This window comes from Neovison vison, chromosome 1, assembly GCF_020171115.1.
Source record: "Neovison vison isolate M4711 chromosome 1, ASM_NN_V1, whole genome shotgun sequence".
Lineage (NCBI taxonomy): Eukaryota > Metazoa > Chordata > Mammalia > Carnivora > Mustelidae > Neogale > Neogale vison.
In genome coordinates, this window is record NC_058091.1 from 139,936,590 (window position 1) to 139,953,312 (window position 16,723).

At 46.8% G+C, this 16,723-nt stretch overlaps 1 protein-coding gene across 4 annotated transcripts in view; it reads right to left on the reverse strand.

Annotated features, from left to right (window-relative positions):
* Positions 1-970: 970 nt before the first annotated feature.
* NUP153 (nucleoporin 153) overlaps positions 971-16,723 on the reverse strand; it is a 73,666-nt gene continuing 57,913 nt past the window's right edge. For all 4 annotated transcript variants that reach the window (XM_044259425.1, XM_044259434.1, XM_044259416.1 and 1 more), the window contains 6 exons: positions 15,174-15,368; positions 11,100-11,984; positions 8,399-8,755; positions 7,474-7,746; positions 2,353-2,527; positions 971-2,055 (listed from right to left, as the gene is read on the reverse strand). In XM_044259425.1, coding sequence (XP_044115360.1) covers positions 1,971-2,055; positions 2,353-2,527; positions 7,474-7,746; positions 8,399-8,755; positions 11,100-11,984; positions 15,174-15,368 — 1,970 coding nt within the window. In that variant the 3' untranslated portion in view covers positions 971-1,970. The remainder of the gene's footprint in view (positions 2,056-2,352; positions 2,528-7,473; positions 7,747-8,398; positions 8,756-11,099; positions 11,985-15,173; positions 15,369-16,723) is intronic.

The window sequence follows — 16,723 nt, forward strand, 5'->3', positions numbered from 1 at the left end:
TGGAGACAGAAAATCCAAGTCCCAAGCCCTGATTACAGCTCTGTAGACTACAGCTTTGGTGCCAGAAGATTTCATTTTTAAGCCACCTTGATTTTCAGTCAACTTGTTTTAAAGAATACTAAATAACTATTTCTAGCACATTTCTTACGAAAATTTTTCCCAGAGCAGAAAGCCCAATATTCCCATTCATTATGGGCCCAGAGGATGGCAGATAATGAACAAACCTGCCACTTAGTTTAGGCATTAACATCTCCACATTAAAACCAGGTTTCCAGTATTCACCATCATTTACCCCCAAACAGGCCTGTGTCAAATGTGTATTATTAATAAACTGAGAATTATAAAATGTCTCTCCCCAAACCAGCACCAGATAATGACCTAAGATGTTTTCAAAACAAAAAATATCTTTGCAAAATTGGAAACACAAAACATTCTAAAGTTCTGAATTTGGATTTCAACCAGAAGTTAAGCAAAATAAAAGTCTGCACAAAATCACCGTGTGCTCAAATTAAGTCTAAAACCAAGCAAATGCTGTCCCAACAGGTCTTTTATGGACAACGGACGAGATCCAGTTGGGGGGAAAAAATTAGTAAAAGAATTTCCTTCCAAAAGGACCACGTAATTTCTGTAGGCTTCTTTCGGCATGTGTCTCCAAGGCCTGATCAGTAAACACTGTCTAGTCGCCTCTCAAGGAAGATACAGATACAAGCAAATGGTTACGTGTGTTTATTTTCAACTTTTAAAAAGATATGTCATTTTATATGCAAAGTAGGCGTGATTCCTAGCACCAGAAGAAAAGCAGGGTACCTTCTCTATGTTTTACCTCCAGACACTTCCCCTTCACATAGGAGTTGTCCAAATCACTTAAATGTATTCTTTGGAATTTCTCTGACCATGGCGAACCTTTACAAAAAAAGGTTCCCTTCCATTAACACTGGTACCTTCATTATAAGTTAACACTAGAACAAAACATATTTCATAATTTTTTATTGATGGCATTTATCCCATGGTTTAACATGTTAATTATACTGTAATAAACATGGCTTTAATATTAAACTTTTCCTTATTATCCAAAGTCACCACAGTCCATTTCAGTAAATATAAAAATATATGCTTAATACTTTGTACAATACTGGTTTTTGGTCCAAACAAAACTGGATCAGAAAAGCCAATAAATTCACTTTAAGAATCCCCAATTTTTTTTTTAAAGATTTCTAAATGGATTTAGGCAACTTTGAATAATGGGATTTACATAATAAAATCTGAGACAAGACTAAACAAAGAACAAACAAATTTTCTAACACAAAATTAAAATTTCAAGTTCACAGATTTATGTTATGCCAAAAAAGTACAGAAACAAAATTGTATTTACACCAGTTTCATAATAAAATAATGAAAAAGGCAAGACAGGTGATAGGAGAATGAAAATATAGAAATAGCATATAATTATTAAATGGAGAACGCACTAGATCTAATAAGTCCTTAGCATGGACCATTCTTTAATCAGGCTTCCTCTATCAGAAAATTTTAGTGCACAATACACCCGACTCACTCACTTCACACATACACCAGCACAAACTCAGCATAGAAATCATTCACTTCCACATTCTCTAATCTATACAGAATTCCTCCCATATAATTACAACGACGCATCCCCCGGCGCGCACCCGCGAGCGCAGCGCAGCGCGCACACGGAGAATCCCTACAAAGCCACCCACCCCGGCGCGGCAGCGGCGCCCAATCAGGGGTCATGTGCTGGATCCTATTTCTGGGGCCAAATCAGCCGCCGATCTAGCGATTATTGTTTCTTGAACGGGGGAGGAGGGGGGGAGGGGCGGGGCGGGGGAGGGGGCGAACTCAGGAAATCGTCAGGCAGGTCTGACCACAGCCAGCCCCACGCACAGTACGGCCGGGATCTGAGAAGCAGGGCACCAGCAGTTGCCAACGTGGTGTGGGACACACCGCGACCTTTATTTCCTGCGCCTGACCGCAGTCTTTATCTTGCGACCAGGAACCGAAGTTCCGGAAGAAGAGAACATATTTTTCCCGTTTGACCTGTGAAAAAGAGGGACTGCGTTACATCACCCGGCGCTCCGGGACACTTCAGCGTCCGCATAAGGCGACCTGCGACTGGGGGCGGGCAGGCGGGGGCGGGCGTGTCACTGAAGGAAACGCGCTCTCTGTACCCGTCTGTCCCCGCGTACCGCACAGCGGCCAACACTCGCGTCTCGCGGAACGAACGCAGCGCCCGCCCCGGGGCCGCGCCGAGCACCCCAACCCCGCTCCGCGCAGGCGCGCGCCCGCCACGCCGCAGCGCCCCCACCACCCCCAGTCCCCGCCGCGCGGCCTTACCCCACGGTGAACGCGGCCGAAGACTGGCTGAACGCGAAGGCCGCGGAGCCGGAGGGCTGCGCCGAGGCGGCGGGGGTGCCGGGGTTCGCCCCGAACGTGAACACACCCGACGGGTTGTTGTTCGCGAAGTTGAAATTGGTGGTGCTGCTGCTGCCGAACTGGAAAACTGAAGAACCTGCGGCGGTTAAAGCAGAAACACTTCACTAAGGTCAAAATGCTAGTTTTCTGGTAAGGACTCGGACCTTGACATAGAAACACACGGGAAGGACTAAGCGGTCTTACCGTCACTCGACAAAGTTCAAGTGAGCCGTTCGCTGCACCGACACACGGAACATACTCCGACACCCTCGGACGAGGGACCCAACTGAGCCGTGCCCAAGGAGAACAGGGTAGAAGAGACTTCCGGTGAAGGACAGCCGAATCAACACACGCATTTAGCACTAACTTCTTCAAAAATTATGTTAAAATAAGAGTAAAGGGAGTTTTACGAAGATGGGGGACAGAGAGGAGACAACAGCAACAAAATGGAGACGCCGGAGGGCTGACTGGAGCCAAGTACTAAGCTGGCAGCCGGGAAAGCACAGGCGCAGTTCATTTACACTAGGCATACCCAAAGGCTTGGGTGCCAGGGGCCTCTGGAAGGGAGCATGAAGGTGGGACTATAAAAAAAGAAAAAGGAGGAGGAGGAGGATGGGAGAATATCTGTGTGAGGAGCAGGAACCCAGGTCACTCCTCCCCAATACCACGGAGACTTTTCTCCTCTACCCCAACAGGACAGAACTTCAGTCTCTGGACTAGGCGGCCACACACAAAGGCCCGAACATCCTACTGAACACAGAAGGATTAAAAGTAAGCTGACGTTCCGACTACGGAGAGCTGCAGCCTTCCTCCCTGACTCAGCTCCCAGAGCACAGGCCATCGGGAGTTTGCACACTGGCAGGACACTGGGAGTAACCTCCGGGGAGTCTGACCTTCTGAAGGAAAGACCTACTGATACCAAGATCCAGGTCTTCCTAAGGAAGCAGGCCCATCAGATGAACCTACAGTGAGATTCAAGATCTATGAGCTTCTCCATGCACAAAGAATTATCAAGTGGTACTGAGGTATCTCACACTTGTAAAATTATGAGTTGGACAGGAAAAGATGTTTGCAAACCATGTATCTGATGAAGAGCTGATATCCAAAATATATAACTTCTACAACTTGGTAGTCAAAAAGCCCAAATAACCTGATTTTAAAAATGGACAAAGGACGTGAACAGACATTTCTCCAAAGATGACACATACAGCCAAGAGACGTGCAAAGATGCTCAACATCACTCATCGTCAGGGACGTGCGCATCAGAACCACAGTGAGGTGCCACCTCACACCTGTCAGAAGGGCTAAAATCAGCAACACAAGAAACAACAGGTGCTGGTGAGCGCGTGAAGGAAAACAACCCTGTGCTCTGCTGGTGGGGATGCAAACTGGGGCAGCCACCGTGGAGAACAGTGCGGAGGCGCCTCAGAAAATAACTAAAAATAGAAATTACCCTATGATCCAGCAACCCTGTTCTGGGTATTTCTCCCAAACATTTAAATCAGGGCCTCAAGGAGACATCCAAACTCCCGAGTTCACCGCACCATTATTTACTAGAGCCAAGATGTGGACGCAACCTAAATGTCCGCCGACTGAGGAGATGAAACAACAGGCGGTTCGTACACAGGAACACTGTTCAGCCTTTAAACAATATGCAAGCGCCTGGCTGAAGCGGGAGGACGTCATGCTAAGTGGAATAAGCCGGACCCACGACGGGTACTGCATGACTTCTCTTACATGAGGAATCCAAACTGCCAAACCACAGAAGCAGAGAGAAGGGTGGTTGCGGGGTGGGGGGGTGGGGGAGGTGGGTTTGGGGTGTGTGTGGTGGGGAGGGGGGGACTGAAAGAATGGAGAGGGGCTCGCCAACGGGTGCGGAGCGCAGTTACACCAGAGGCGGGGTGCAGCCGTTAGCAGTACGACAGGGGCCTGTAGTTAACACTGCATCGTGCACTTAATTTGCTGAAATGATGGATCTCGTGTTAATTATTCCTACTACCATTTAAAAAAACAACTGTTGAGTGGATAGCCAAGAAGCCCCAGACAGTTGAGGAAAGTATTTCATAAGAAACACCAAGAGCCAAAGAATAAGAGAAAAACAATTTGTAGAAATGGATTGAACCACAATGTAAAGGGAAGAAAAGGAAACCCCACATCTCATCATTAATATCCTAAAGAGGTAACAGGTAACAATTCTGAAATAAGAACATTAAGAATATAAAAAGGACACACCCACAGGATAAAAAAGAACATCTGAAATTAGGAAAGTAAAATCCTGACCAAAGGGGAAATAAAAGATAAATGGAAGAAATCTTTCCAGAAAGGACAGAAGGGACAAAAAGGAAAAAAGAACAGAAGTAAAAGAATGTGGCAGAAAAATCTTCAAAGAAGTAATTCCAGAAAGTTCCCAAGAATGGACATTCACAAAAAGACAAACTAAATTCTTCACACAGTCAATGGATAAAAATGGATCCAGATTAAGGAACATCCACCTGGTTAAGTCAGAACACCGAAGCCAAAGAAAAGATCCAGTGAGATTCAGAAAGAAGAAATGGGTCAAAAAGCAAAGATCAAGCGCTTACTTCAGCAGCACACATACAAAAGCAAACATCAAGAAAGACTTCCAGAGCAACTCTGAGAGATCCAGAAAGTCCAGCATGGAGAAATCCTTTCACAACTATGAAAATTATTTCCAATGAAACTTGCATTCAACCAAAATCTTACCAAACACAGGCACAGAATAAAGATACTTCCAGAAATGTAAGGTCTCAAAATTCTCTTCCCTGAGGACTTAAGAAATCACTGGAAGATCTGCTCTCTCAAAACAAAGGATTAAGAAAGAACAAGACACTGACATCCTCCAGCAAAGAGAGGAAGCGAAGGGCAATCTCCAGAACGGTGAAGAGAGATACCAAGACCACAGTTCAACAGCAAGCCTAGAAAGCCTGGTAGAAGGAACGGGTGAGAAGATTCTGTGAAAAATTTCCTTCCAATACTAAACAACAAGCAGCCAACATATATGGAAAGATTGAGAAGCAATCTGTATGACTGGGAGAAGAGCTAAAATTATAACTAATGACAGGTACAAAGAAATTCCTAACACAAACCGGGATCACTGGTGCTGGAGAAAACAAAATTTTGTATAGAAAAGCAAAGCGCACTGTACCATACGGCCCCTGCATACTCAGAACTGATCTAAGCACACGGCGGTCCCTGGCAGAGGAGGACTGCGGGGAAGGGCACCGGCGTGGAGGGAGGCTGCACTACGCCACCCCACATTCTGAGAAGAACCCATACGTCCTGATTAAAATGGCTAACACAGGTCCCAGCGGAAATTCTGCTACCTGTACTAACTGGCCAAGTACTAATATCCAAGATACATAAAAAATTCCTGCAAATCACTAAGCAAAAGTGAAAAAAAAAGGCCAAAAAAACAATTCACAGGGGCACCTGGGTGGCTCAGTGGGTTAAGCCTCTGCCTTCAGCTCGGGTCATGGTCTCAGAGTCCTGGGATCGAGCCCCACAGCAGGGAGCCTGCTTCCCCCTTTCTCTCTGCCTGCCTCTCTGCCTACTTTGCGATTTTTCTGTCAAATAAATAAATAAAATCTTAAAAAAAAAAAATTCACAGAAAATGAAATCCGGTAGACTCAAAATATGAGAATCTTCATACAATGTAGTAGGATGCGAACGGGCACACTCCGTCAGGATATGCCTGCATTATTTTCTGAAGTCTAAGATTTGCACGCATACCTTTTAGTTTGGCCATCCCTCTCCCGGGTATGTACCCTTGAAAAGTATGCACGTGTGCCTCCAGGCACATATACAAGAATAAGCAGAAGCGCATTTCCCGACTGGTAATAGAAACAACTCGGACACACTCAGCAGCAGCGTATGGATGAACTGTGCCACGTTCACAACCTGACGGACGGTGCGGCAGTGACTGAGCACAACACACGCGCCAGCACGGGTGAGCTCTGCCAGAGTGAAAGCCACACGAATCCGGAGATTGAACACAGTGTGGATTCCATTACACAGAGTTAAAAATAAGGCAAAATGATATTCTGTAGAGCCTCACAGGTCAGCAGTTAGCTTTAAATAAAACCCCAGGAAAGGGATCGCCACGAAAGCCCAGACAAGTCAGAGCAAAGGAAAGAGGTGCGTGAACGAGCAGGGAGCCGGGGGCGCGGGCGGGGGCTGCTGGCAGAGGGCGAGCTGCTCGTTTCTGTCCCAGGCTTTTCTGTATGAAGTCGTATTCCACGGTCAGAAAACCACACATCCTACAGTTTTGAGGAAATATATCCTCAGAGTACAATGTGATTAGCCGTATTAAGCAGGTGTGTGCATGCACACGTGCGCACGCGCACACACACACACACACACACACACACGGGAATGTTCGTTTAAATATGCAAGTCAAGGATCATCAAGCAGTGTCCTGGGCACCTGGGGGGTTCTGTTCCAGGAGAGAGCTGCAGCCGCGGGGAGGACTTCCCGAAGGAAATCCAATCACAATGAGGACTAGAAAATGCGGCTGAAATCTAGGCTGGGGTGCCCCTAAGCTCAGATGGGAGAAATGGGACAGAACCGATACCGCACCTCAAAGAATAAGAAATAACTACATTTTAACTGCATGGTTAATGCCTTAAAGTGCTTCACTGTATGAAAGTTGGGAATGTTGTTTCTAGGGAAGTCCCAACACATACTTTTCTATTCTGCCAAGTACAAGAGACATTTAAAGAAATACGACAGGGGTGCCTGGTAGCTCAGTCGCTGAAGTGTCTGCCCTCAGCCCGGGCCACGATCCGAGTCCTGAGATCAAGCCCCGTGCTGGGCTCCCTCGGCTCCCCTCTCTCCCCTCCCCCCGCTTATGCACATTAGCTCTCTCTCAACTAAAATCCTTAAAAAAGAAAAAGACATAAAAATAAAAATAAAAAAAGAAAGAAGACACAGGCACAGTTTCAGAATTGAGAAACCATTCTGTCTGAAGACACGCAGAGCCCAGGGGCAGAGCAGACACAGGCCCCATGAGCGGGGCGCACTCACCGGAACTCGGAGCTGCTGCGGAGCCAAAGGCGGACTGACCCGGCTGCTGTCCGAACACCGGAGGCTGGCTGCTGCTGGACACGGTCCCGAAAGTAGGTGGTGTGGGCTGAGGGGCAGCAGAAAACAACGCTGCTGACGAGGACAGAGCTCCAAAGCCTGGGGGAGTGGGCTGGCTGGCACCTTGACTCTGTCCAAATGTCGGGGTTTGGTTAACACCAAATGCTGGACTGGCAGATGGCGCCGAAGGTCCCGTGCCAAATACAAAGGAGGATCCTAGAAGCCCAGAGAAACACCGATGTCACCTGAGAGCCACCTCGAGATAATCCTCAAGAAACTGCTAGCAAGTCAGCAGCAAACTTGAAGCTTCCTATCAGACACTTGTCTTGGAGCAAACCCCAGCAAGGCCAGTTTTGATAATCACGAAGAGCACAGTCCTCGCCCATTACTCAGGGAGACCATACAGAATTCGCATCAGCAAAGTGGCTGACGAGCCAGCGTCCCCACCTTCGCAGCCACATTTTTTGTCAGGCAGAGAGAGCGATCCAGGACAAGCGATCTCTCGCCCGACTACCTAACCTGCAGCAGAGGCCACTAGCGCTGTCCCCCGTACGTGCTACCAACCGCGGGCTCACGCCGAATGAGAGAGTCCCCAGTTTCTGGTTACTCAACCACCCAACGTTTCAAAAAGAACACCTGGAAAATCTAAAGCGGACACTGAAACTAGAAAGCTCCCCGCCACGAGTTCATGATATTAAACCGAACCACCAAATGGACGTGATTCCAGGCAGCGAACGGCGACAGCACGCTGGGGGCAGCCGGCCTAGCGGCACCTGTCTCTTCTCGGGTCCCCGCCAGTTACCTGCCGGGAGAGGACAGTCCCAGCCCGGCCGGCTACAACACGTCCGCTTTCCTCGCGTCACCGTACCTGCAGCGCTGGATGTGGTCGTGGCTCCGAAGCTAAAGCCGGAGCTGGCGGTGCTGTGGCTGCCGGCTCCCGGCCCAAAGACAAACGGGGTGACGGCCGCGGCCGCGCTCGAGGTGGTTGCGGGTTTACTCTCTTGAGAAAACAGCAACGACTGAGACGCGCCCGACTCGGCCGAGCTCCCGAAGGCAGGGCCGCTCCCAGGGTTGCCGGCCTGTCCGAACACAAAGGCAGTCCCAGGCGTGCTGGAGGCGGCGGCAGAGCTCCCGAACATGCCCCCCGCGGCGGCCGGGGCCGGCGCGCTGGACGTGGGGGCGCTGCTGTTCAAGAAGGTGAACGACGGCTTCGCGGCCCCCGGATCTGCAGACACGGGTGACGGGACACACAAAACTCTGAGGACACGGAACCACAGAAAGGCACTTCTTCCTACCGTGCAGTCTAGCCAGTCACTGGAACACAGAACCACTAAGGTTTTTTTTACATAAATTCATCAAATGGACGTGCTATATTGAATTTTGATGTAAGCAAGTATGTCCATCTTTTCTTTTACGGCTTTTGGACTACGTCTTAGATCAGATAACTTTCAGCATTCAGATTAGTAAGAATAAAAAATATCCCTTCAATCCCACACTGGAGGCTACCTCTGGACACCTGTTCAGACAGCGGGAGACAGCTCTCCTCTCGATTTTGCAAGAGATGTTAGCAAGACCCTCATCTGTCCAACTGCATCATTTACTGACCAGGTCGTCCTCACTCACTCGTTTATAACTCCCCCCTTAGGACACACTAAATTTCCAAGTACATGTGCATTTCTTCCCTCTGCAGTTACCTCTCCTAGACTGTTTCAATTCCTGCGGCTTCACAGTATGGTCTGATACGAGTGGAGCAAACCTGTCTGCGTGCCTGCCCTGTTCTCCAAAATCTCTCGTGCATTCTCCCTTCCAGGTGAATTTTAAAATGAGCTTAGCTTGTGACACTCCATCGAAATTCCTCTCAGAACTGAAACGAAGGCTTCCAGCTCTGGAAGGAGTCCGTCACAGCTGACACGGCCCAGCACCAGAAGACAGTCTACAGTGCTGTCCCGGCACCGTGTGGGGACAGATGGCGCGGCGCTGGGCACGGACTACCACATGCAGCCGCCCGATCGCTATGCTACACACCTGCAACTCATGTGACAGGTGTGTCAACCACAGTCAACTACACACAGAGCGAGAGGACACCGAGGACACTGCGAGGGACAGTGCTCTCACTCGGGAACAGGTCTGAAATAGGTCATTTGCGCAGCTATTTCTTGCTGATTTAGAGGAAAGCTACTGGTTGTATATGAGCCTGAAATCACCCACCTTCCTGAAGATTTTTTTTTTTTTTTTTAAACTCTCCCAATGAGGTCTCAGTTCCAATACTGTCTCTGTACAGGCCAGCCGCGATATGGTATGGGTGTTAGTGTGATTTACAGAAAGTGGAGCACACTGGCTCACTTTCAAGTTCATTACTGGGAGGTTAAGAGTGTCTGTTTCAGTGGAAAAAGTACAGTGATACCACAATTACATCTAATTAGACCTAATCGTGTTTTTACTCCTTTCCAAATTGTATATAATGGAGTATTTACTTTCTTTTTTGGAGAGTGTTTTGAATGTCCAGACAATGGACCCAAAAAAAAAAAAAAAATCCACTGATTTCCTTTTTTTTTTCAAGGTAAATTTTTCATTTCGTGTTTCCAGTGTATGTTCAGAAGTGTTCACAGGCATTCTATTTTTTGGCCTGTCTGAAAACATCTCTATTTTGCCCTTCAGCTGGATATAAAATTGTAAGATCAAGACCATTTTCACTTTTAGGACGCTGCTCTGTTTCAAGCACGTGGTCTTACAAATTCAAAGTCTGATGGCAAAGAGCTTTCCTCTCTCTGAAAGCATTCAAGATTTTGGCTTTAGTGTCCTACAACCTCACTGGTCCTGGCTAATGAGTGGGCCGTTTTCATTTTTAAGGAGAGGTTTTCTCTGCACAAAGGAAATGTTCTTCTGTCACTGCTTTCATACTTCTCCCGTCCTGTTCTCATCTGCTAAGCAGCCCTCCTGCAATGGCACTTGAGGGCTGGCTGGACCCAGTCTCTCTGCACATCTGTGAAACTGAGTTCTATGAAATCCTAGTTCACTAATCTATCATCTAAGGTTTTTCTGCTGCTCAGCCCACAGAAGGATTTCATTTCACCAAGCACGTTTTCTCAAAGTTTTTAAAATACTCTTTCATTTTTCCTTCAGGATACTAGTTTTCATAATCCCCTGTTTAGAGACAAATTATATTTGTTGTCTATGCTCCTTAAATGCCTGATGACGACTCGTTAACTGTATCTGTGAATGAAGGCCTGTACATAAAGAATGAGTTAGAAATATTTCATGAGCTTACGAAGGCAGGCCTACGCTCCTGAACAGGAGGCCAATCCCAACTGTCAAAGCTCAAACAGAAGGGAGGAGCATGGACAGACGTGCAACCCTGCGGGCTTGCCATCACAGCTGCAGAAACCTCTTCACCTCTTGGGGTATGGAGCAGTGAAAACTGAAAATCCTATGCTCCTTTCCAGAGAGCTGTTCCTGGTCTCGCTCAGCTCTGTTCAGTGTAAACCACTCCCTGACCTGCTGCATTTGTCCAGAGATCAGAGACGCCTCGTTGTTTTAAAAAAAAAAAAAAAAAAAAGTTTAATACTTACCAGCCGTAGTATTGGTTGGTGTTCCAAATGTGAAAGCGGCCTTTGTTGGCTGTTCCGATTCCTTCTCAGCTGGTTTCACCACGCTGAAACTAAAGGTGGACTTTGAAGAACTCTCCTCTTTGGTCTGCTCTGAATTTCCAAAGGAAAACACTGATGGACACTTTGGCTCTTCACTGTCAGCTTTCTTCCCAAACACCAGAGAAGTGGAAGTGACCTGTTCCTGCTGCTTCTCTTCTGTCCTTCCCGGCACGAACAACGAGGCAGACGGCGGAGGGGCAGGCTCTATGCTGCCAAACGTGAACCCTCCTTTGGCGGCAGGCGTTTCTTCTTTTTTGGCTTCTGACGTCTTACACGTGAAAGGAGCCACGGAAACACTCTTGGTTTCTAGGGTTCCAAAGCTGAAGCTGCTCTTGCTCTCAGCGGTCACTGCGGTGTTGGCAGCAGCAGGGGTGGGGTTAATAACACCGGGACCAAAGCTGAAGCCCGCAGCCGAAGACTTAGGTAGTTCCTCTTTCTTCTCCTGCTGCCCGAGATTAGACACGCCAAACTGAAATGGAGCTAATGAAGCCGTGTTACTTACGCCCGAAGGAAGTCCAAACTTAAAATCGTTCTCACTCTTACTGTCTTTTTTAGCTTCCTCAGGTTTAGTTTCAGACGAAACTCCAAATTTAAAATCTCCTAATGGTTTAGGAAATTTAAAGCCTTCACTCACGGAGTTTGGAGACTCAGACTCTGAGGACACTCCGATTTTGAAGCCTCCCTGATCTCCAAACTTAAAATTTCCAGTGCTTGTTAAGGTCTGAGAAGGTCCAGAAGAGGATGATGGGATACCAAATTTGAAGGATGAGGATGCTGGGTTTGAAGATGAGGAAGATGTGCCAAAGCCTTCAAAATATAAAACACAAGTCACTGAGTTAACGCCATCCTCGCAAACAAAATGTCCCCCTGAAAAACAAACGAGTACCTCTGGAGGGGCACCGGGGTGGCTTCAGTTGGTTAAGCGTCTGCCTTCAGCTCAGGTCATGATCCCAGGGGTCCTGGGATTGAGCCCTGCATTGGGCTCCCTGCTCAGAGGGGGTTTGTCTCTCCTTCTCCCTCTGCTCGTGCGTGCCCACTCTCTAATACATAAATAAAATCTTAAAAAAAAAAAAAAAAAAAGAACTAACTCTGGAAAGGCCTCCTTTGAAGAGTGAAAGGCAGTGAACACGAAGCAGCAGCCCAATGTTCGGCAAGAGAATTCCATCTCGCTCCTCCCAACTATACGGACACGCCACCTTTCATCCGTGATACCGGCAGGGATCCAACAAACCTGGTAAGGCAGTGTTGGTGAGGAGTCGAGGAGGAACAGACACTTTCTACAGGACAAGTGGATGGGTAAATTAGCACACAATCCATGGAAGACAACTGTATTTACTAGAAATTACGAACACATGTGTCCTTTGACCCAACAATTCTACAGCTAAGTATTTATTTATTTATTCTGTAAAGAAAGGCAGACTGACGCATGCAGCACGTCACTTGGATGCATCTGGAGTCTTGAAGCTTCACTACCCTACACGCTCCTAAGAATGGACCTTGAGAGCTTGCCTGGAGGTTCTAGCAGGGGAGCGCAGCTGCTCTATATACACGCTTGAGTTGAGAAGGGCCCTCCTCTATCTGGGAAGGTCGTCCTCTTTGACCAGAGCACGCAGCTTTCGGACGGATGTACGTGGAGCCGTAGGGAGGAAGGGAGCGCCAGCCAGCCAGATCAGGGGAAGCCACCCCGGTGATCAATGGGGTGACAGCACAGCCAGATCACCTTCACATCCTAGGTCTTTATTTTACTTTCTTTTTTTCCCCTAAGTCTTTATTTTTATTTTTATTTTTTTTTTAGATTTTTTATTTATTTATTTGACAGAGAGAGATCACAAGTAGGCAGAGAGGCAGGCAGAGAGAGAGGAGGAAGCAGGCTCCCTGCTGAGCAGAGACCTGGATGTGGGACTCGATCCCAGGACCCGGAGATCATGACCTGAGCCGAAGGCAGCGGCTTAACCCACTGAGCCACCCAGGCGCCCCTAAGTCTTTATTTTTAAAGATAAACTCACAGACATGCAAAATGTCATATGCAATCCCAGGCAGCTATGAACCAAGAGAAAAGATGTGTCCAAGCTAATCCAGGATAAAATCAAGGGGGCAGAAAGACAGTATGGTACACAACATTTTCTAACAAAATAGAGGGAAATAAGAACACACAGAATAAGAGTATATTTGCTTATCATGTGTATGAAGAAACTCTGGAAGAATTCTGAGGAACTAACCACCAGTTATTCCCTCTGGTGGGTGAGGAAGGATGGAAAATGAAGCAACGGGGACAAAAGACAGACTTTTCACTAGGAATCCTGTTATAGCCAGAGTTTGACATCTTGTGAATAAATTCATTATCAAACATTAAAAAAAAACATTAAAAAAGTTCAACCTCAGAACACCAGAAGACCTGCATAAGCAGAAGCAGTGCTTACAAACAAATAGTACCATGTTGACAAGATCAAAGTCTTGGTTTCATAATGCTTTTCTGTAGCTTAGAAACTAGAAATGAACAGGAATCACTGGCGTGCCAAGATATTTATCCATCAACCCGGCTTACCCACGTATAGAGACAAAGCCCTCTTATCTTCAAATCTACCTTTAATGATGACCCATTCCTTTCTTTCGCTAAGAAACTTACCTTAAAAATTATCAAAATCTGAGAAGCAAGCAGCATTCCACATGGTCTGTAAATACCTCAAGTGATATTAGACGGAAAGCTAAAACTTGAGGTGCTAAAGACAATAATGAACTCGTTCTCACTTCTGCCTCACAGGCACAGACTTGAAGGTTTGATGATTACAGCACAACAGGGAGAGGGCACGGAAAGAGGACCACAAGGTTCACAGCTACACAACAACCTCAAGTGGACTGGAAAATAGGGACCTCAAACACCCAAATGCAGAGTTTGGGATTTTATTTATTTGATCTATTTGAGAGATAGCGAGTAGGGGTGGGGCAGAGAGAAAGAGAGAAAGAGGGAGAGAGACGAAGTTTCAAGCAAACTCCACACTGACTGTGGAGCCCAACACTGGGATCGATCTCCCGACCCTGAGCCAAACCAAGAGTCAGATCAACTGAGCCACCCAGGTGCCCCCCAAAGGCAGTGTTTTTCAAACCAGCTGCATCCCTTTAACCATGTAATTAGTTGGGTGGGTTGCAACCAGCATTTTTCTTCTAAAATGAAAAAGAATAGAAATAGGGCAACTTAAACAAACTAAAGAGTAAGTACTGGTTTGTGACACTTTCAATCAATCATACAAATATGCGATACATGTGGTGGGTCACACTGTAAAAGCTTCCTGCTTGGTTTCCAGTCAAGAGAGTCTGGAAGTCGTTAGTCCAAGACACGGTACAAGCTGATTCAACTTGGCATTCTTTCTTTAATGCCCTCATGGTCTCGCCTTTGAGGCCCTCTCCCTTATTGGTAACAATCTTTCTCAACTCTCCCTGACTGCTATTTCAGATCTAAAATTTCTGCTCTTTCCCAGCTTTATCAACCTTTTTACTGAAATGTATCTCATATGAAATATTAAGTCACAAAGGATAATAAAGACTTGAAAAATGAGGCCTTCAGTGACAGTTCAGCATAAACTGTTTTTAGAGGTTCTTCCTTTGTATTTACAAAACAAAATTATTAAGAGACTCCTTTCTCTGGAACATTCTCTGGGAAACCAAAGCCCAAATCCAGATTACTTGGTTCTCAGGGTGTAAATCGCCAGAGTCAGGAAACTCATCTAAATCCCAAAGGGCTGTTAACAGTTAGAAACAAGTATCTGCAATTCTCTCAGACTCAACGCAAGATAGAATAGTCAGTCCCTTAACAGTTGCAGGAAAAAAAAAAAAAAAGATAAAGCAAAACAAAAAAACAAACAAACAAACCAAAACAAACCCTCACTGCTGACCAGGCAGTCACCCAGCTTTACAGTAACTCAGATGTGAGACTGAAGTTATCTGCAAATATTTCACTTTAAAATGGCAGTACAAGGAGGCACTGCACCGATGCCTTACCTTTAAACTCAGATTTTGTGCCTGGCTTTGCACTTTCGCACGCCACACATTTAGTAGCATCTGCTTTATTCTGTACCAGGCACACTTCACAGTCCCAGCTGCCCTCGGGTTTCTTGAACTTGTCTAACCCCAAGCAGCTTCCAGAAGACAGAGAGGTGGGGACAGTGCTGCTACTTGAAGCAGGTACCGAACTTCCTAAAAAACAGTAAGGAAACAAATTCTAATTCACATTATGTGAATATCTTAAGATACCACTAAGTCTAAATGTTCAATTAGTGTAAAGTGCCAGAAATATAGACTTTACACTCTTAAAAACAATATAGACATATCAGAATTCTTTTAATCTTACAAACAAGCAGCTCACACTCACCTTGCCCAGTGATGAGCTCTCTTAACCCGAGTTTTGAATAATCATGGTTTAAAAAAAAAACACGTGCTCAGAAATCAGAGACTGAAAGACTAAAATGTCCTTAAGAATCTTTATCAAATCTCTTCGAACAGCATAGCATTTTGAAATCTAAGATATAAACTGTAGGCAATAGTCTCACACATAAAATACATAGCCACAGACCACATCAACTGCACGATTTCAAAACCCAGGCCTCTGCCTTTGAAATGACCATTTTTACACAGAAGTTCATGGCATTGGTTAGAACCTAGCTATTTAACAGACATTTATTAAGTACCATAATATACCACAGTTCTAAGGACGTGGGGATGAATGAAACGCCGCTTAACTTCTCAAAGTGCTAACGGTCTACAAGGGGAAAAAGTACAACATAATGCGTAGTAGCACCATCGCCAAGATGGAAAGTGATGAATGAAGGAAGAGCTGACTAAGGAGCAGGAGAAGAACGGATTCAGAAGGGTCATTTAAATCTTCAGCAGAACTGGCAAGTCCGTGGGGAGCAGAGGGGGCCCGGGAAGGATGGCCCCGCGAAGCCGTCGTGAAGCAAGTGTGTGATGAGGGGTCATTCACTCCCACGTCTCCACCTGCTGTCCTGTCGCCTCTCCCAGGCACCTGGTGTCTGTTCTCCCATTAGGTTCCCCTCCATCTTGCCACGAAAACTGCTCCCCGAGGCTGCATCGTCGGTCCACCGTCCTCAAAAGTCTCAGGAGCAACCAAGCAGTACCTGCAGTCCGCAGCTCTGCGGTCTCCTTTGCGGGGGCAGTGCCCCCGGCCAGCAGCGTCTTCCTGTTTCTCCTGTTTCCTTCACTTGTTCTGAGCCTCCTACTGCTCCCCCGAGTCAAGCAGCCCTCAGCTCTTGCTTGAGTAACGGTCTTCTTACTGCGACCTCTGCCCTTGTTCCCCAAAGTCCATTCTTCTAAGAAGCAACCAGTGCCATGTAGTTTGGGGATTTCCTCCTCTCTGGCTCCTCCTCTAGAAGATTAACTGTTCCAGGGGCACCTGAGTGGCTCAGTGGGTTAGCCTCTGCCTTCGGCTCAGGTCATGATCCCAGGGTCCTGGGATCGAGCCCCGCATCGGGCTCTCTGCTTGGCAGGGAGCCAGAACCCCCACCCCCTGCCCCGCCTGCCTCTCTGCCTACTTC